The sequence below is a fragment of the Ochotona curzoniae genome, unplaced genomic scaffold, assembly GCF_017591425.1.
Source record: "Ochotona curzoniae isolate NIBS_2020 unplaced genomic scaffold, NIBS_Ocur_1.0 contig_883, whole genome shotgun sequence".
NCBI lineage: Eukaryota > Metazoa > Chordata > Mammalia > Lagomorpha > Ochotonidae > Ochotona > Ochotona curzoniae.
The window spans coordinates 22,456,890-22,478,105 of NW_024466599.1; the positions used below are offsets into that span (position 1 = coordinate 22,456,890).

Here is a 21,216-nt window from a genome sequence, read left to right on the forward strand (position 1 = left end):
CAACAGTTCTAATCTCGGCAGCTCCACTTCCCATCCAGCTCCCTGTTTGTGGCCTGGGAAAGCAGTCAAGGACAACCCAATGCATTGGGACCATGCACCCGTGTGGGAGACCTGGAAGAGGTTCCTGGCTCCTGGCTTCGGATTAGCGTAGCACTGGCCATTGCGCTCACTTGAGGAGTGAATCATCGGATGAAAGATCTTCCTTTCTGTCTCTCCTCCTCTCTGTATATTGACTTTATAATTTTAAAAAAAAAATAGATAGCTAACCTTATTTTACATGTATCCTAGTTTAAACAATTAAGTTGTTTAATAAGCACAAATATTCCATAAAAGAGTGCACTGTGACACCACATAAGCATAGATAATAGACTGTACCACTTAAGTCATTAGGACCCCAGGGACAGGGTATTTGGCGTTGGGTCCACCTGTGGGGTGGGTTCCAGATCCATGAGTCCCGGGGTTGGCACCCCTGTGGGAATTTGGTGTGTAGGCTTGCAGGGACCAGGGGATGGCACAGGTCGGGGTGTGTGGGGGCCGGGGGTCTCATATACAGGACTGGCAGACTGACAGTGGAGTGCATGTGCCAGAACTGGAAAAGATGGAGCAGTGGACAGTTGATCCAGACGCACATGGGGGATATGGCAGCCCACTGGAACCAACACAGGATATCTGGTACCATAGCAGAGGCAGGAGGACAGAACAAATTGGACAACTGCCCCAGTCAAATGATGACAGTGGGGACCTGGGGAGGGTGGGAAATTGAGTGGGCTTCTCCCTTAAATACCCCCCCTTAAATATGAAGCTAACAATATGGAAAACATACTAGTATTATCCACTTTCCTGTAGCCCTTGAACCTTCTTACCCTAATTAACTATGTGAAGAATGTCAAAATAAAATTTATTAATAAGAAAAAAAAAACAAAAAACAAATGATGACAGTGAAAATCTAGTCAAATGGAGACTCTAAGGTGGATTATGTCAGTCAATGGACATTGGAAAGTGTTGCTCATTGATCAGTGAGATGAACAGTATTTCAGAACTATCGAAACCACTGGGCAGAACCCTCGGAGCATGTGTCACATCAGGGACCCTGAGTTAACATCGGGTAGCCCCTCCCACCCCTGGGTTCTGCAGTGGAAGCGAGAAAAGGTACAGGTTCTCCCTTTATCTCCCGCTTCCCCCAAATATAGGAAAAGGAAACTGAAGATTTCAAAACAATGATAATACCCATTCTTCCCTAACCCTCGATCCTTCCCGCCCTGATCAACTATGTAAATATCATCAAAAATTAAAAAATGTTGAAAACTGTAACATATCAACTCTACTCGTGAGATTACAGAAATCAAAAACTGAAATGCCAAAAGCAGAAAGAACGTAAGAGTTAAGACGCAAACTAATACAACTGCAATGTAAAATGTTACATATACCTTTGAAAACATTGACAGCTTCTTAGAAAGGCATACTCCTACCACATGATACAATTACTCAAGTTCTAGAAACAATGAAAGTGTATGTCCACACAAAGATTTGCATGCAAATGTTCACAGCAGCCTACTTTGTAATAGCCAAACTACCAGGAACAATCCAATGTCCTTCCAAAGATTAATGTAAAAAAAACTAGGATTCAGCATTGGGAAAAAATGGGTTAAATCACCACTTGGGACACACACATCTGAACACCTGGGATCAAGTTCTGATACAGTCTCCTGTTAACGCACCTCGAAAACTGCAAATAATGGGTTCCCGTCCCAGAATGTGAGACCTAGATGAGGTCCAGATGCAGGCTGCAGTCCGGCATCCCCCAGCTGCAGCAGGCATGCGGGGAGGAAACCAACAGCTCGGAAGCCCTCTCTGTAGCTCTGCCTTTATCTTTACTCCCACCAGGCTACTCTGCATTTTCATAAATAAAACTCTGAAAAAACCAAGCTGGCAACAAAAATACTGACAAATTTTTAAACATGGCATAATTATTTTGAACATCATGTATCCATTCCCTTTTATTTCTGAAGAGCATTCCATAGTGTGCCAAGGAGCTCCAATCAAAGGAGGACACAGGGTTTTTGTCCATGATAGTTCAGTGTTAAGTGAGGGTCAGTGTGGGGGTTATTTACTTCTTATCTCAAAAAAACTAATTACTACATAATATGAAATTGTTGTTAACGGAAGTATCTTCAAGGTCATAGGAGAACAATTCTCAATGCAGACACTCTATCACATATTCTACTGTGAGGATTTTCAACAAAGAAGACATGAAGAACACTAAAAAATACTGAGAATGCAAACAATGGTCAGAGCTAGCAGACCTGGTCGCAGCCACTTGGGCAGTGAATCAGTGGACAGATGTTTCTGTCTTTCTTTCTCACTGTAATTCTGATTTCCCAACAAAAATAAATAAATCATTTTTTAAATGTGTCTTTACGAATTGCACTTTTAGTAAAAGTAGGAACCTTAAAATCCATGTTCTAGATACACAGCACTGCTTGCAGGGCTGCAGAATTAGCATCTCTTCAGCCGTATGATCAGCTAGTAACTGATTCCTACTCCTCCTCACCAAACTAAAAGCTGGAATAAATTATTGGCAGTGGCTAAAAGCAAAACGGCAACATCAGCAGGTATTGGGAAAATAAGTTATTGATTGAATCTGACTATATATATCATATTGAGATTCTGTGACAGATCAAATAATAAAAGCTACTGACATGATCGTTACAGAAAAACAGTTAATTTAAAATTTTCATAGTTATTTGACATGAGTTGGGCATACTTATTTCTTGACACAAGTGGATTAATACTAAGGATTAAACTGGCAGCAAAGGCATACGACATGAAATGTTTTTAGTGGGGATATGGTACCTCTAAATGACTATTAATAGTAGCTATGATAATGAAGTATAACCATAATAGCTCAATACCATAATGAGCAAACTTACAACAGAACAAACTTAACACTTTAATTTGCAGCTTTATTTTTTTATTTCTGAGATCAACACATTTCTTCTTAACTTTGAAGATAAAGAAAACCATCCAGTGGATTCAGCATGGTGGTTCACCTGGCTAATCTGCAACTGTTGTCATCACATATGGGCGCTGGTTCATGTCCCAGCTACTCCACTTCCCAGCCAGCTCCCTGCTTATGACCTGGGAGAGCAGAGGAGTATGGCCCACACCCTTAGGGCCCCGCACCCATCAGAGCTGTCCAGAGGAAACTTCTGACTCCTAGCTTTGAATCAGCTCAGCAACTGAGGCCATTTAGGGAGTGAGCCAGTAGATGGATCTATCTCTCTCTCCTCTGTGTAAATCTGCCTTTCCAATAAAACTACATATTTTTTTACAAAAAGAAGAAAGCCATATTGTTACATACAAAGGCATGAATTAGCCATTCTTCCCTTTTTTCTTTAAAGATTTATTTATTTTCACTGGAAAGTCAGATCTACAGAGAGAAGAAGAGACAGAAAGACCTCCCATCCTTGGTTCCCTCCCCCAAGTGGCCACAATGGCTGGAACTGAGTCAATATGAAGCCAGGAACCAGGAGCTTCGTCCGGGTCTCCCACACAGGTACAGGATCCCAAGGCCTTGGGCTATCCTCCACTGCATCCCCAAGCCACAAACAGGGAGCTGGATTGGAAACAGAACAGCCAGGACAAGAACCAGTGCGCATATGGGATCCTGGCACATGCAAGGCTAGGACATTAGCCACTAGGCTACCATGCTGGGCCCTCTTTCACATTGTATCAGAAAATGAGATTTAAGCTTCTATATCACATATAAATTATATTTACAATATATAAGTCAAAATAATTCTTGGAATGAATGACAAATAAAACAGATTATGTAACTGGTATGTAACTTTTTCTCCACTGTGCTGTGCTTATCACGGAAAGGGAAGACTGAGCTCAGATTTAACATGCTGCTTCCAATCAGGATAAAGTGAAGTGAGCTCACAAGACGAGGATACAAGGAATAACTTCCAATTATACAGACAGTTGGCAGGAAAACTAAATTAATCAAATTTAGCCATCCTCACATTGCTATTAGAAGGGAGTACTGTTTCGAAGGCGGTAGGCTAGGACAATGGTTCAGCTGCAAATTCGTTTATACTTTGACTTTGTACACAAAACAACACCGACAGTGTGAAGCCAGGGACAGTTATCAGGGCTGCGGCTCATATTAAACTCTACGGTGTTTGAATAAGAATAGCCACAACTCCTAGTGCTCACGGTTTAAGTATGAGTAAGCACCAAGTGATACTGGGTTTTTCTGGCAAAGCAGAGAGAGATTATAACCATTCCTCACGGGAACAACTTGGGAAATGGATAAACCATACAGTCTGTTAAGACATTAAAGCTGCAATAGTTCATGGGATACTACAATCTCCCAGCACGGCTCCAAGGTCTCAGTGTGAACTTTCGGCAATCACAGGTGGCACCAGAGAGGGACATTTTTACTAGAAGTTATAATCTGTATGGAACCATAGGAACTTATTCAATCAGAAATTTAGCAATAACAGCATTTAGTAGATTTTAATAATCTTGTTGAGTATAGGATAAAAAATGCTAAAATAAAGGGTAACAACCCAATTAATGTATTTCATTCAGTCATTCTGTTTGATTTCCTCATCACATAATACCAACCAGAGAAGAGATTAGTGTAGAATACAGAATATAATTAGTTCAGATGCAGTGAATGTCATAAATAAAAGTATTCAAAGAAAATTTTTCAATATTCATGTTTTTCAGGTTCTTCATTCTTTCGAAAGATTTTTTAGGTTGGCTGTGTTAATAAAGTAATCAGATTGTTAATATTGGTCAAGAGATTGACCATGTATCAGAGATGACAATTAACTGAAAGTTCAAGTGTTTTAAACTGATTTAAAAAGAAACAGAATGGAGCATATATTGCTGCAGAGTGGGTTCAAGTTCCACTCGCGCTGCTCACATTCCTGATCCCAGAGCTGATTTGAGTCTCAGCTGCTCTGATTCTAATGTCTTTCTGCTCATACATCTTGGGAAGCGGTGGATGATGATTAAACAGCTTGAATCTCTGCTGCACAGCGGGGGAGACCCAGGAGAGACAGTCAGCCGCTTGTTTCTGCCTGGAACAATGCTGGGTGTTGAAGGTATTTGGGGAGTAAACCAACTCGGGCTCATAATGGAATGAATAACGGCTAAATTTACTGACAGTTAAGAAATTAGTGTAAATGTGCCTGACAAGGTAGCCTAGTGGCTAAAGTCCTCGCCTTACACACACTGGCAAACCATTTAGGTGCCGGTTCTAATCCCAGCGGCCCTGCTTCCCATCCAGCTCACTGCTTATGGCCTAGAAAAGCAGTCAGGGATGGCCCAAAGCCTTGGGAACCTGCACCCACATGGGAGACCCAGAAGAGGCTCCTGGCTCCTGGCTTTGAATCAGCTTAGTTTCGGCCATTGCAGTCACTTGGGGAGTAAATTAGCAGACAGATCTTCCTCTCTGTCTCTCCTCCTCTCTGTATATCTGAAGTTCAAAAAAAAAAAAAAATCTTTAAAAAAAACAAAAAAAGGATAAGTCAGTGTAAATGAATGAAGAAAATGTGTTGAACCAATTAATAAACATGATCCTATTAAAGATCACATTTCAGGGACAGCATGGTGGCTTAGCAAACTAATCCTCTGCCTGCAGAACTGGCATCTTATTATATAAGTGCCAATTTGAGTAATGGTGGCTTCACTTCCAATCCAGCTCCCTGCCTGCAGCCTAGGAAAGAAGCAGAAGATGTCTCAGGTCCTTGGGCCTCAGTAGCATTGTAGGAGACCAAGAACTTCCCAAGTTCTGCCTTCAACGATGCTCAGCAACTACCAGATGTGGCCATCTGAGCAGTGAAACAACAAGTAGAAGATACCTCTCTCCAGTATATGCAACATCTCTCTCTCTCTTTCTCTCCTTCCCTCCCTCCCTCCTCCTCTTTCTCTCTCTAAATATGCCTCTCAGATAAAAATGAATAACTGCTTAAAAGTACAATTCATGCCTTAATATTACGCATTGTTATTATTTGTTTAAATATAAATTGTACTAGTCACTATTGATCAGAGGTTAGGTGGTTATTAGCAAGGTTACTAGCTACGGGAACATTGAGAAATACGATAATAAAAGCATGGCAATAAGAATCGGGTAGAGGGCCCAGCGCAATAGTGTAGCGGCTAAAGTCCTCGCCTTGAACGTGCCAGGATCCCATATGGGTGTAGGTTCTAATCCCGGCAGTTCCCAATTCTCATCCAGCTCCCTGCTTGTGGTCTGGAAAGCAGTCAAGGATGGCCCAAAGCCTTAGGAACTTGCACCAGCATGGGAGACCCACAAGAATCTCCTGGCTCCTGGCTTCAGATTGGCTCAGCTCCAGCCTTTGCGGACGAAAGATATTTCTGTCTCTCCTCTTCTCTGTATATCTACCTTTCCAATAAAAATAAATAAATTTTTTTTAAAAAATGAAGAATTGGGTAGAGAGGTGGATTCTTCAGAAACCCGTGTTTTATATCACATTACCTGATAGAGTCCCCGTCCCCCCCTCCCGACTTCTGCTTCAGATCCAGTTTCCCACTGATGCACACCCTGAAGGCTCACGGAGCCAGGCCTTCCACCCACAGCAGAGACCCAGGCGGAGTTCTACATTCTTAGCTAGACCCTGGCTCTTTCAAGCATGAGTGTGAACCAGGGGCTGGAAGATGTATCCTGCCTATCTGTCTGTGTCTCTTTCTCTCTCTACTTTCCAATCAAAACAAAAACAAGAGACTAAGAATAGACAATTCTATTATTGTAGGGGCAATGAAATAAGTGAATAAATTTTCCCCCAAGGAATTTAACGTTCATGCTTCAATACCTTAAGGAATGGACACATTTTGAGGCAAAGTAATCTTATCATTATTGAGACACAGTAATAAATCATGCTAATGTATCTCTATGTGGCATTTCATTGTGCAGAGGTTAGCTTTCAGACATTAACTAACAAAATTAATGTTGCTTTGCTTCACAATAACTGTAATTCACTGTAACAGATGTTGCTCCATTTTCCAAATGCTTTGGTGGTACCAGCCGAAACACAACGGTTATAAAACACAATTTACTCTGCAAATTTCTCAGCACTGACTATTTATTAGGCCTGGTGATGTACAGGGCCCAGTGCAATAGTGTAGCGGCTAAAGTCCTTGCCTTGAACGTGCCAGGATCCCATATGGGCGCCGGTTCTAATCCTGGTAGCTCCACTTCCCATCCAGCTCCCTGCTTCTGCCCTGGGAAAGCAATTGAGGACGGCCCAAGCCTTGGGACCCTGCACCTGTGTGTGAGACCTGGAAGAACTCCTGGCTCCTGGCTCCTGGCTTTGGATTGGCATAGCACCGGCCGTTGCGCTCACTTGGGGAGTGAATCATCAGACAGAGAATTTTCTGTGTCTCTCCTCCCCTATGTATATCTGACTTTGTAATAAAAATAAATAAATCTTAAAAAAAAAAAAAACAAGAATGCTTACATCATATACCACAGGGCCTAGGTTCAAGTCCTGGCCCCATTTCCAAGGGCAGCTGCCTAGCCATACACACCCTGGGAAGAAAATGACAGCTCAGGTTCGTGAGTCCTTGCCAACCATATCAGACAGCTTTCAGTTCTGGGCTCCCAGCTTCAGTCTAACTCAGGTAGATCTCTCTTCCTGCCCTTCAATAAATAAATGACTTTTTAAAAGATAACACCATCTGTTAAAAAAAAAAAAAAACACATAGCTCTATTTCTTGTCTTTTCACACTGTAGAAAACTTTGACAGAATCTGACCTAGATTGTGCAGCCCTGAATTCATTAGGAAGAATTTCAGTCATTAAACAAATGAACCATCAATCACAGTTACGCCACTGGGATGTCCTGATCCAATACCCAAGTCGTAAGCCCTATTGTTGAAGTGAACTCCACCACAGGACTCCGTCGCTTGCCCTCCAGTGCCCCCTGACACCTGTCAAGCTGCTGAGGTCAGCTGATGAGCATGCTACTCTGACTAGTGAAATACGAGCTGAAATCATTCAGAGGTTGTTTTACGCTCTGAAACCACACAACAGAAAATTTAAGTTCATCAAATGTTGGCACATGATTGTCTACTCATTAGAGGTGTTTCAAGTGGACTACTTAAACTCCAGAAGGTCTTCTTGAATTGTTTTCCTCTTATTCCTGCTTGTGCACAGAAAGGTTAATTTCTTGATAAATAGACAGTTAAATCCTTATCCAGCTATTTGTACAAGGTCTTACTTATTGAATGGTTATTACAAGTGAATACTGAGACAGGTTAGGAGGAAGGAAGTTAAAGTTTTCGAAGTATGTAGTCCAAGACAGGAGCACCCCAGCAACCTGGCACCTGCTAAGGGCGGTGAGCAGGCTACACTTTGATCGAATGGGTCCATGTAAGTACTTGTGCTCACTGTGCTGCCTCATTAGGTGCTAAGAATGGCAGTTCTTGGGCTGAAGCAGCAGGTGATGACAAAGCAGAGGAGCCTTCTCTATAGGATGGAAAGCATTACCAAGGCCCTTCTCCCTTGAGTTTTGCGCTAAGTTTATAGTTAAAAAGAAGTGAAGCATCTAACACCAATTTGGATCTCAGCAGTTGCATGCTCAGATTGCATTAAAATCATTTTCATAGTTTATTTTTGTTTTAGCTGTACCAATTCAAAACTGAACTTATTTTTACATCATTTAAAACAAATTTTGCACCCACTTTCATCAATCTGAATTAACTGTATGACAGCAATGAAGTCACAAAACTTATTAAATATTGCATTAGTATAACTTAAGCAGACTTTATCAATTTCATACTGGCAAGTACAAGTACCAAGGATGAGGGAGGGCCTGGTGGGGATGACTAGAGGTTGCTCTGACTAGGTTGCAGTTCCCACTGGTGTACATGAGGACTGAGTGTGTGGTGGCCAGGGCTGAACTGGGCTGCATCATCCACTGAATTAAATAAGAGACAGGGCTGGAGACAGAAAAGACCCAGCAGTCCTAACTAGCAGTGTGTGCATAGGCTGATACGAGTGATGGACACCATGCTGGCAATCACAGACAAGTCAGGTCTAGGATCACTTTAGATGGAGTTTCTTTGAGGATTCCCCCAAATGAACCACTGCACTCAGAACTCCAACCATGAGGAGAATTGCAGGATATGTGGACTACCCATGGAGTGCACGTGTCAGAACTGGCTCTCCTTAATGGCTCAGAGCAGTGGACAACATACACAGAGGCATATGGAGGATACGGCCATCCACTGGAGCCTGCAGAGGATATCTGGTACCATAACAGAGGAAGGAAGACAGAGCAAATTGGGTAACTAACCCAGTCAGGCAATGACAGTAAATAAATATCTAGGCAAATGGAGACTCTAAGGTAGACTCTGTCTACCTTAGACAAGGATTTCCTCATCTTAGGATTTGGCATGATGGACAGCTTTTCAGAATTATCAAAATCACTTAAGCACAACCCCCGGAGGACGCTCCACATCGGGGACCCTGGGATGACATCCTTATCCCAGAATGGCCCTTCCCCATCCACAGGGACTGAGGCAGATGGAAGGCTGGGTGCAGCTTCTCCCTTTATCTCTCCTCTTCCCACAGATACAGGAAGAAGAAAAAGAAAATCTGGAAACAACGGTCTCATCCACTTTCCCTTGGTCCTCAACCACTACCCTGATCAACTATGTAAACACCAAAAAATAAAATTAAAAATCATCCTTACTACCAAAAATAAATTTTGAAATAACTGTACTACTTGGTAAAACAAAATAGCCAATTTTTTTATTTTTTAGTGCAAGTGGAAACTACAAGGAACTATGAAAATTACTGAAAACAGTATCTTCAGTTCAATATGGTGCTTAGTTTTCTGCTCTTTCGTTGTTCTTAAACCTTTAGATATTCCACATTTATTAACCACCAGTATATGAAAGACGAGAGGTAAAAACTCTTCAAACTTACGGTGCAATAATGGCTCTAGCAGGTCTTTTTGTAGACTGTACTTGTGAAAGCCAACCTTCTAGCTGGGCATTCAGCTGCGGTCCTATAAAAAGACAAGGAGCAAAATCAGTGTCACCAAGGCTGTGTATGACAAATAGCCACACATGGCACAAAGCCCACCCTGAACTTACGTGGGACTAAAAGAACTTGGTAAGCAGTAGAATCATTACACGTCAGTGCTTAAACTCATCAAGTACAATGTCTCTGGGAAATTAGGCTTCTATAACAAGGCTGAGAACCAGTTAAATAAAATCTGTTTGCATTCACTCAATCGCTTTGTTTTTATATCAGAACAACAAATATTTGCAATTTGAGGCAATATAATATATATGTATATATGAAAAGAAAATAACTACATCAACTTGTTTTAGATTAAGCCTGCTTTACTTAATAACTAAATAACACTCAGGGAGGAATCAAGCACTCTCATTTCCATGGATGTCTTCTTCCAACACATTCCACTTATTTACTCAGATGACAAAATTAGTAATCAATAACTATACCATATCAAAAATCTCAAGCATATCACTCTCTTTACTTTAAAAAAAAAAAAGGAGTTGGTGCTGGTGTTGTAGCCTAATTGCTAATTCCTTGCCTTGCATGTGCCAGGATCCCATATCAGTGCCAGTTCATATCCTAGCTACTCTACCTGCCATCCAGCTACATGCTTGGTGCCTGAGAAAGCAAAGAAGATGGCCCAAAGCCTTTGGACCCTGTATCCACATGGGAGATCTAGAAAAAGCTCCAGGCTTCTGGCTTAGGATCAGCTCAGCTCCAGCCACTGTGGCTACTTGGGGAGTGAACCAGTGGACAGATCTTTTTCATTGTCTCTCCTTCTCTCTGTAAGTCTGACTTTCCAATAAAAATAAAGATTTACAGATTTCCTCTTTACTTCTTATTTGATTATTCCCAGTAACGAGCAGGTGCCAATAAACCCTACAACTTTTTCCCTATCCTTCAATCCTCTTTTACTTCTTAACCAGCCCGAGACTTTTCAACCAATCCTTAAAATCATGACCCTTCCTACAGCCTCACACTCTGTTCCCTCTCCCTCCATCACAAGCAAAACATAGTTTAAAACCAACTTTCTCAGACTGGCACTGTGGTGTAGCAAGTAAAGCCACCAAGTGTAACACAGGCATCCGAGTGGGCACCCAGCTCCCTGCTAATACACCTGGGAAAGCAGCAAAAGATGGTCCAAATGCTTGGGTCTCCACACCCACATGAGAGACCCAGAAAAAGCTCCTGGTTGCAGGCTTTAACCTGGCCCAGCTCTAGTTGTTGTGCTCATTTGGAGACTGAACCAGTGGATGGACCTGCTCTCTCTCTTCCTCCCTCCCTCTCTTTCTCTCCTTCTCTGTAACTCTGCCTTTCAAATAAGTAAAATAAGCATTTTTCTTTAAGTGCAGCTGTCTATGTAGCATGATACCTCCTCAACAGAGGGGTAAAGACAAAGTTAAACACAAGCATATACTTTTTAAATTATAACTGTAAAACTTCAGCATTCCCCCTAGCAATGCTCAGGAAGCATCACATTAAATACAGAGAATTATCTCATAGCCTCTCCTTTCAAATAAATCCCCTTCTCACTCCCGGAAGGTAACTAGTATACTTTGAAGGACAAACAGTCAGATGCTAACCATCCTTGTTTTGCTTCAGTACTGAAAGTTTTCCATCTTGGGATATCTCCCAAACCCAAAGCACCCTGTTTAATCTTCAGCCTAAATTCACCAGAGAACCTGGGGTACAATGAGTTCAGTCACTGCTGGCCCCATCTCTTAACTCATCCCATATTGGACTGTCCAGGATCAGGTCACAGTATTGCTTCCAATTCCAGCTAACTTACACATTTGGAGGAAACAGATGATGGCTCAAGTACGTGGGTCCCTGCCACCAACACGAGAGACTGTAGTTCCAGGCCCAGGCTATCGTAAGCATCTTGCAAATAAACTAGTGGATGCATGATCAGTACCAGCCACAGTTTCTGTCTAGTAACATTTTTTTAATATGAACTTCATCCTCCAAGACTTATTCTGCTTTTCTTCCTATTTCAGCATGCTATCCTGTACCCATCAGAAGCCAAACACACTACTCCTGCACTGGCCCCTATCATGTTTCCCTAACTCACAGACCTGAGGCTGGCACCATGGCACACTAGGTAAGGCCACCAGCTACAGCACCTATAATCCATATGTACCGGCTGTTCCACTGCCCACCCAGCTCCCTGTACCATGCCTGGAAAGCAGTAGAAGATGGCCCAAGTGCTTGAGAACCTGCATCCTCATGGGAGACCCAGAAGAAGCTCTTGGCTCCTGGCTTCAGACTAACCCAGTTCCAGCTATTGTAGCCATGTAGGGACTCAAGCAGTGGATGGAAGTGTGTGCATGCTCTCTTTCTCTGTAACTCTTAATTTCAAACAAATAATAAATCTTAAAAGAAAAAAGATTCTGCTCCCACACTGTTACTATTCTCCAAGTACGCAATATCAGCCAGGTGAATTTCCCCTCAACCACCAGCCTATTTCTCTGCCTTTACAAGCAGATCTTCTTGAATTAATGTCCATATCTCCTTTTCCCCTCCACCCTTCACCACCAATTATCCTTTTAAATGCTTAATTATTAATTATTTTAAACATTATTACTAAATAATCTAGATAAGGTAATATACATGTACCTCTGCCCCAAATATAAAAATTTAACATTCTACCTTACTTAAAAATGAACTTTCCTTAATAAGAAATAAAGGAACTTGTGGATTACATTCTACACCTCATTCCTTAGAAATAATCATTTTGATTTTGTTTAGTATCATTGTGTACTCTTTCTGCTGTTTCTCTAGGTGTGAGTACACACATGATTATTTATATACATATGTGGTATTATTGTGCATGTTTATAAACACACACATGTGCATTCCCTTCTGCAACTTACTTTAGTAATTCAACACTTTTTAAATCTTCAAGTTGAGATATTTAGCTCTAAGTCATCTATTTCCAATTTACTACAGTGAATAAATATATCAAAACTTTTTTAGTCTCCTGTTCACAGATATTTCAGATGTGTGCAATGTTTCACTGTTACTATCCAATGTTACATGTATTTGACCAACATTAAATGGCATTTTCATTTATCTAGAAGTGCTGGATAACACATATCTTTAATTCTATCAGAACATTTTAAAACTGCCCACTAATGGTCCTGAATTAATTTATCCATCAGTGAACAGGCAAATCAAAATTAAGAGATGTAATCCCACCTGTGCTCTCCTATCCTTTTGTTAGAACATTTTCTTCAGAAAACATAAATTCTTACCCTGCACCTTTAAGATGTATTAAAATAATTTGAATTTGAAGAGCAAAATGAGGGGCAGGTGTTACAGCACAGAGGATTCATGTCCCCACTCAGGGTTCCCCCATTCCATATCAGAGAGTAAACTGCAGGTCCCAGCTCCTCTGCTTTGCATCCAGCCTCCTGCTAAAACGCCTGGAAAGGCAGCAGGTAACGGCTCATACTTTCAGATAAGAAGGTTTCTAATAGAGACAGAAAGGAATGTATTTTGACAAACTTGTCTAACTTTCTTATGTACTTTTTCTAGAATGCATCTGAACTATCTTTTAATTATCTTCAAGTTTTACTTCTTATTATTTAATAAACTATTCATCATGAACTACCATGCCCAGTAATATTGTAAAAGCCAAAGTAGCATCTGCTTTCATTCGTTACTTAAATGAATAATTATGGAAGAACTATTTGTGGGTGAGGAAGTGAAATAAATGATGGAAATAACAACAATAAAGATACATGTGATAGCTGCTTTCATGGAATTTATATAATGTGCCTTACATTCAAATAATAGCAAAAAGATGAAAATTCCTGATACCATTGACAAGCTGGTAGGAGAAACAGTTCTCCACACAGGAGTTCCCCAGTGTTACTGAAACTAATCCATATATACAACTTAAATAATGACCAATTGCCAAAATATTTCTTCCATTCTTTCATAGTGTGATACCTGCTGTTAATGCAGTAAGCTCAATACTACCGCCTTGGTTAAAGTAAAGCAATAGAAAGCCAAACAAAACAAAGGCTGCCAACACTAAATATATCAGCATTAATCATTCTGTAAAATACATCCAAATCAAAGTAAGAAATAACTCTGACCTGTGATGCAAAATCTACAAATGGTAAACTGAGTAAGCAGGACATTTTAACAGCAGCTTTGAAAAACATGGATTTCACAGATCAATACAATTTCAAATATAATTTGAGAAACCAACATAGGATTAAATTCACTTTATCAAGAAGGGATATTTAAAACACACATCACTGGGGCACACTTGGCCCAGTGGTTACACACCCTACACTGAAACGTCTGGTTTAAGCCCTAACTACACTAATGGACACCCTGGAAAGCAGGTGACAGCTCAAGTAGTGGATCCCATCACCCCCAGGAGAGACTTGGCATCCAATCTAGGCTCCTGACCTTGGCCTGACCAAGTCTTGGCTTTTGCACGTGGGAAGTCAGCCAGTGGATGATGGGGGAGCACTCAATCTCTGGTGCTTCGTCCCTGCTTCTCATTCTATCCCTTTCTTCCTCTTCCTCACCTCCAATTTTTTTTTCAAAGGGATAGTCATTGTGGCACAGTGAATCAGTGGATTCAGCAGCCACTTGTGTTATCGGTCCCAACTCCTTCGCATTCTATCCAGCTTTCAGCTAACGTGCCTCAAAGGCAGAAGACGATGACCCAAGTATTTGGTTTCCTGCCACCCTGTGGGAGACAAGGATGGAGTTTCTGGCTCCTGGTTTCAGCCTTGGCCCAATCACAGCTGTTGTGGCCATCTGGGCAGTAAATCAGCAAATAAAGATAGGTCTCTTTCTCTGTCCCTCCCTCCCACCGTTCCTCTCTCCCTATGTGTATGTGAGCACTCACACGCACACACGCACAAATCTGCCTCTACCAGTCACTGTGCTTTTCAAAAAAACAGGTAAATAAGACTGGTATCAGCTGCAACGGGTTAAGCTATTGCTTGAGATGCCAGCATCCTATATAGGAGTGTTCATTCTCCCTTCCAATCCAGCTCCCTGGGTAAAACAGCAGAAGACAGCCTTGCCAATCAATGTGGGAGAACTGGATGGTGGCCCAGTCTTGACTACTACATTCATTTGGGGAATAAAACAGCAAGAACCCTTTTTTTCTCTGTCTCTCTCCCTCTCATCTTTCCCTCTATCTGTCTCTCTCTTTCAGCCTTTCAAATAGTAAACACATAAATCCTTCTGAAAACCAGCTAAACATGTGAAAATACACTGCATTATGAATCTCTGCTCTTGGATGGAAGATGGAAACCTGAGCCCTGTGCCATAGCCTGATGCCTCATCTTGGCCTTGCATGCACTGGGATCTCATTTGTGCCCCAGGACAGTATAGCCAGTACAGCCCAATGGGCTTCACTTCCCACTCAGCTTCCTGCTTGTGGCCTGGGAAAGCAGTAGAGAACAGCCAAAAGCCTTGGGACCCTGCAGCTACATGGGAGACCCAGGGGAAGCTCCTGACTCCTGGCTTCAGATCAACTCAGTTCCAGCCATTGCAGCCAATTGGGAAGTAAACCAGCAGGTTTCCTTGTCTCTGTATATCTCCCTATCTAATAAAAATAAATAAAATAATTTTAAAAAAAAGGATGGACTCTCAATGAAACTATTAAACATATATTGACAATAGCATGTTGGACTACCTACCACTAACTATATCCAAAATCCATGGTATACATAAATAGAAAAATGAACTGTAACTGTTGTTTAAAGACTATACTACTACAATAATAGAGGGGAAATAAGTTGGGAGAAGAGGAAGTCTGAGCCTATGAAATTGCATCATGAAAAATAAACATAAAAAATAAAAATAAAATGTTGGGCCCAACGTGGCAGCCTAGCAGCTAAAGTCCTTGCCTCACAAGTGCCGGGATACCATGTCCTAATCCCAGCGGCCTACTTCCCTTCCAGCTTCCTGCTTTTAACCTGGAAAAGCAGTCAAGGACGGCCCAAAGTCCAGGGACCCTGCACCCGTGTGGGAGACCCAGAAAAGGCTCCAGGCTCTTGGCTTCAAATTGACTCCACTCCAGCGATTGCAGCCACTTGGGGAGTGAATCATTAGACAAAAGATCTTCCACTCTGTCTCTCTTCCTTTCTGTATATCTGACTTTCCAATAAAAATAAAATAAATATTTAAAATAATAATAACAGGGGCCCGGTGGCGTGGCCTAGCGGCTAAAGTCCTTGCCTTGAACACGTCGGGATCCCATATGGGCGCCGGTTCTAATCCCAGCAGCTCCACTTCCCATCCAGCTCACATGCCCATACAGGTATGCTGCTAATGCTGCTTGGGGAGTGAATCAACGGACAGAGTACCTTCGTCTCTGTCTCTCCTTCTCTCTGTATATCTGACTTTGCAATAAAAATAAATAAATCTTTAAAAAAAATAAGTAAATAAATAAAATGAATCTTTAAAAATTAAAAAAAAAAAAGAATTGCAGCTCGAGGATAAAGGGATAAGGGGATGTGAAGAGCAACACAACCTGGTGCTCCATAATGAATGAGACAAAGAACAGAGAAAACGCAAGGCACTGCATTTGGTGCTTATATGAAGAAAGTCACCTCAGAGAGATTGATTTTCAGGTAACATCGAGCTTACAAGTAGTTACAGGCAAAAGAATTACAAGATGATGAAAACAGCAAACGAAAACCACTTCAAGAAACTTAACACAATTAAAACTACCACCTTTCTCATCATCTCTACATCACCCAATTTAAAGTCTTCACTTCAAACACAACTATTAATCTGCACCCTTAGGCAAAAGCCTAAAGTATCAATTAAAGATCATGGGAAAGTAACCATTAAACATTTAATAACATGCTTCTGAAACTGCATCCACCCATACAGCACAGGACCTGAGTCTAAAAGTCATTTTTTTGAAAGATCAACACTTCAAGATTTTTTTTCTATGCACATTCATTCTATTACAGGATAACAATCCTATAGCTTACCTGTATAGAACTCAAGACAGTACTACTGTTAAAAAGGAAACTGCTAGCATTTGGTGTTAGCAGCACAGCTTTAATCTAAGGGCAGCAAAGTAACTTTTAAATATACATTAATGATGACCTTTCTTAATCATTTAAAATTTTGTGAGGGCCTGGCGTGATGGCTCAATTGACTATCCCTCTGCCTCCAAGTACCAGGATACCATATGGGATCATATGGACCAGTTCACGTGCCAGATGCTCCACTTTCCATCCAACTCGTTGTCTGTGGCAGTAGAGGATGATCCAAAGCCTTAGGCCCTTGCACCTGCGTGAGAAACCTGAAAGAAGCTCCTGGCTGCTGGCTTCCGATCAGCTCAGCCCCGGCCATTGCGGCCACTTTGTGGGAATGAACCAGGGAATGCCAGATCCTTCTTTTTTCCCTCCTTCTCTCAGTAAATCTGCCTTTCCAATCATTTTTTTTTTAAATCTTAAAAAAATAGTAACTATAAACATACTGATGTATTGAACTATGTGCTTGGTTTTCATATTATGATTCCTTCAGCATTGAATAAGAAACATGATACAGCAGTGACAAACCAGAAACTAAGAAGCCCTTTCCCAAACATGAGAAAAGACTCAGGAACACGTTTATAGGGGCTGGGGGATGGCATACAGGTTAATCCTCTATCTGCAGTACCAGATCCCATATGGGCACAATCCTATTCCTGGCTGCTCCACCTCTGACCCATTCCCTGCTAATGGCCTGGGGAAGCAGCCTGGCTGGCCCAGGGCCTTGGGTGCCAGTACTCATGTGGGAGACCCTGAGTACAGTTCAGTTCAGCTCCAGACGGCCATGCAAAGAGTGAACACGGAGGATAGAAGATGTTCTGTGTGTGTATGTGTGTGTATTTAACTCTGGACTTCCAAATAAAAATATAAAAATCTTTTAAAAAGAAAGGTAGTATAAAAGACAATGTAGGGCCCGGCACTATGACGCAGTGGTTAAGGTCCTCGCCTTGCATGCCCGGGATCCCATATGGGCGCCGGTTCTAATCCCGGCAGCTCCGCTTCCCATCTAGCTCCCTGCCTGTGTCCCGGGAAAGCAGTCAAGGATGGCCCAAAGCTTCGGGACTCTGCGCCTGTGTGGGAGACCCGGAAGAAGTTCCAGGATCCTGGCTTTGGATTGGCATAGATTGGCCGTTGCGCTCACTTGGGGAGTGAATCATTCGATGGAAGATCTTCCTCTCTGTCTCTCCTCTCTGTATATCCGCCTTTCCAATAAAAATAAAATAAATCTTAAAAAAAAAAAAAAGACAATGTAAAGACTCAGAACAGGGCCCAGCGTGATGGCACAAAGATTAAATCCTTCCCTTGTAAGCACCAGGATCCCATATGGACACCAGTTCTTGTCCTAGCTACTCTACTTCCCACCCAGCTCCCTGCTTATGGCCTGGGAAAGCAGTAGAGGATGGCCCAAAGCCTTGGAACCCTATATCCACATAGAAGACCTGGATGGAAAAAGCTCCAGGTTCCTGGCTTTCAATTGGCTCAGCTCTGGCCATTGTGGCCATTTGAGGAGTGAACCTGCGGATGGAATATCCTTCTGTCTCTCTTTCTCTCCAAAATCTAATCTGCTTTCCAATAAAAATACAAAATAAATCTTAAAAGAAGATACCCAGAGTTTTATGTTCATAGTAACATGTTTAAAAATCTCAGAAGAAATTATACCTTTGCTAATGAAAGCAATTCTGAAACACAATAAAGGTTTTAAGATTATGACTCTCCAAGATTTCATCATCTAAAGACTTACCAAAGGGCATTTAATAATTGCCAAAGTTATTTAGAAGACCACGATCTTTCTAAGACAGTAAAGTTCAGGGCCCCTGGGAAAGCTGCTGGGATCTAGATCTGAAGCAGCAAATGTACCAAGTGAGCGTTACACCAACACGTTATCAACCTGGTCTAGCATGATTCAGGATGCATCTATAAAGGCATTTCTAGATGAAATTAACACCTGAGAACAGGAGGGGGAATGGTGCTGGTGGACAAACTCAGGGCCTAACATTAGCCACCCTCTCCCAGGGAGAGGCAAACACAAACCTTGTAGATGTGGAACCCTGAGATAAGCAGCTAAGAGCAGAATGGCAACAAGAGATAACCAAGGGCCTGGTTTTCGGCCAGGAGGAATCCCCCCCAGGGGACAAGGTGAACAACAGCATCTCAGGAGAGTCATCGCCAAGGAAGCTAGCAACCCCGCTTCACAAACATCACAGGCTTGCAGTCCACAGGGGCATCCCCTCACTTGCAAGGCAAGGATTTAGCCACTCAGCCATCACTCCAGGCCCCACTTCTGCCGTTTCTACTCAATACTGAACTGGAAGGTGGCACCAGAGAAATTAGGCAATAAAAAAATAAACAAAAGGAACCCAAACGGGTAAAATATTAAAGTACCTCATTTGTAGACAACACAACCTTAAGGGGCTGGGAGAAGAGGAACCCTAAAGAATCCACACAAAAACTTAGAAAGCTAAAAAAAAAGCTAAAAAATAAACTTAACAGGGCCCGGTGCGGTGGCGCAGTGGTTAAGGTCCTCTCCTTGCACGCCCAGGTTCTATCCCGGTAGCCCCACTTCACTTCCAGCTCCCTGCCTGTGGCCCGGGAAAGCAGTCCAGGACGGCCCAAAGCTTTGGGACCCTGCACCCGCGTGGGAGACCCGGAAGAGGCTCCTGGCTTCGGATCAGCATAGCATCGGCCGTTGCGCTCACTTGGGGAGTGAATCATCGGACGGAAGATCTTCCTCTCTGTTTCTCCTCTCTGTATATCCGCCTTTCCAATATAAACATAATAAAAATAAATCTTTAAAAAATAAATAAATAAACTTAACAGCACTGTATGGTATAAGATGCAACCCAAAAAAATCAGTTCTAGCTATAGTAACTAGTAATGGTCAAATGGGAATGAAGAAAATAATTCAATTAATGGCTATCGGAAAGAACAACTAGCAATAAATTTAACCAAGGAGGTAAAAAATCTACACACTAAAAACCACCAAAAAATCACTGAAATAAAGACCTACATAAGTAGACAACTAAGAATATGAACTGAAAAGTTTAGTATAGCTAACATGACAATATTTCCCAAAGTAATTTTCAGATCCCATGGAATCCATGTTAAAATCCTAATGGAATTATCTGGAGAAATGGAAGATCCAAATCTCAAATCCATACAGAATTGTAAAGGGTCAAAAAAAGCTAAAACAATGTTGAATAAGAATAGTCCCCAGTTCTAAAATTAGTAAGGCTAGTGCTGTGGCACAATTAGTTAAGTCGCCACCTGCAACACCAGTTTCCCATAAGAATGACAGTTCAAGCTCAGTTGCTTTGCCTCCAATACACTTTCCTGCTGACATCCCTGGGGAGACAGTAGGAGACGGCTCAAGTGCTAGAGCCTCTTCCATCAATGTGAGAGTCCCCGGCTCCTGGCTTCAGCCTGCCCCAGACCCAGCCACTGTAGTCATTCAGGAAGCGAATCACTGGGTAGGTCTCTCATCAAGCTGTCTCTTCCTCCTCTCCTACCTTTCATAAGTAAAATTTTAAGGGGGAAAAGAAGACTTATTGCAAAGCAACAATAAATACACAATGTGGTGGAGGCCAGCACCCTAACACAATGAATCAAGCAACCACCTACAACACCCTCACCCTATATAGGAACCAGTTTGAGAACTGGTTGTTCCACCTCTGATTCAGCTCCCTGCTAATTCACCTAGAAAAACAGCAGAGGATGACTCAAGTACTTGGGCCTTTGCATCCATGTGGGAGACCCATATTGAATTCCCAAGCTTCTGGTTTCTACCCGCCCGATCCAGCCCTGCCATCACTGTCAACCGGGTTGTCACCAGAAGATGCAAGGGGTGTGTGTGTGTGTGTGTGTGTGTGTGTAACTGACTTTCAAATAAATAAATAAGATCTTTTCTAAGAAGTATGGTATTGGGGACATTCCAGTTAAAACACCACATACCAAAATCCCTTACCAGAGTGCCTGAGTTGGAGTCATGGCTCTGCTTCCACTTGTTTCCCACCACTGCAAACCCTGGGAGATAGTAGGTGATGGCTAACGGAGCTGAGCCCTGCCAGCCACATGGCAGACCTGGACTGACAACCTGGCGCAAGGCTCAGCCATGTCAAGCCTCACTAGG

The 21,216-nt window shown here is 42.1% G+C and overlaps 1 protein-coding gene across 3 annotated transcripts in view; it reads right to left on the minus strand.

Annotated features, from left to right (window-relative positions):
- Window positions 1-21,216, minus strand: part of MEMO1 (mediator of cell motility 1) — a 91,370-nt gene that overhangs the window by 47,453 nt on the left and 22,701 nt on the right. For all 3 annotated transcript variants that reach the window (XM_040993024.1, XM_040993025.1, XM_040993026.1), the window contains one exon: window positions 9,967-10,048. In XM_040993024.1, coding sequence (XP_040848958.1) covers window positions 9,967-10,048 — 82 coding nt within the window. The remainder of the gene's footprint in view (window positions 1-9,966; window positions 10,049-21,216) is intronic.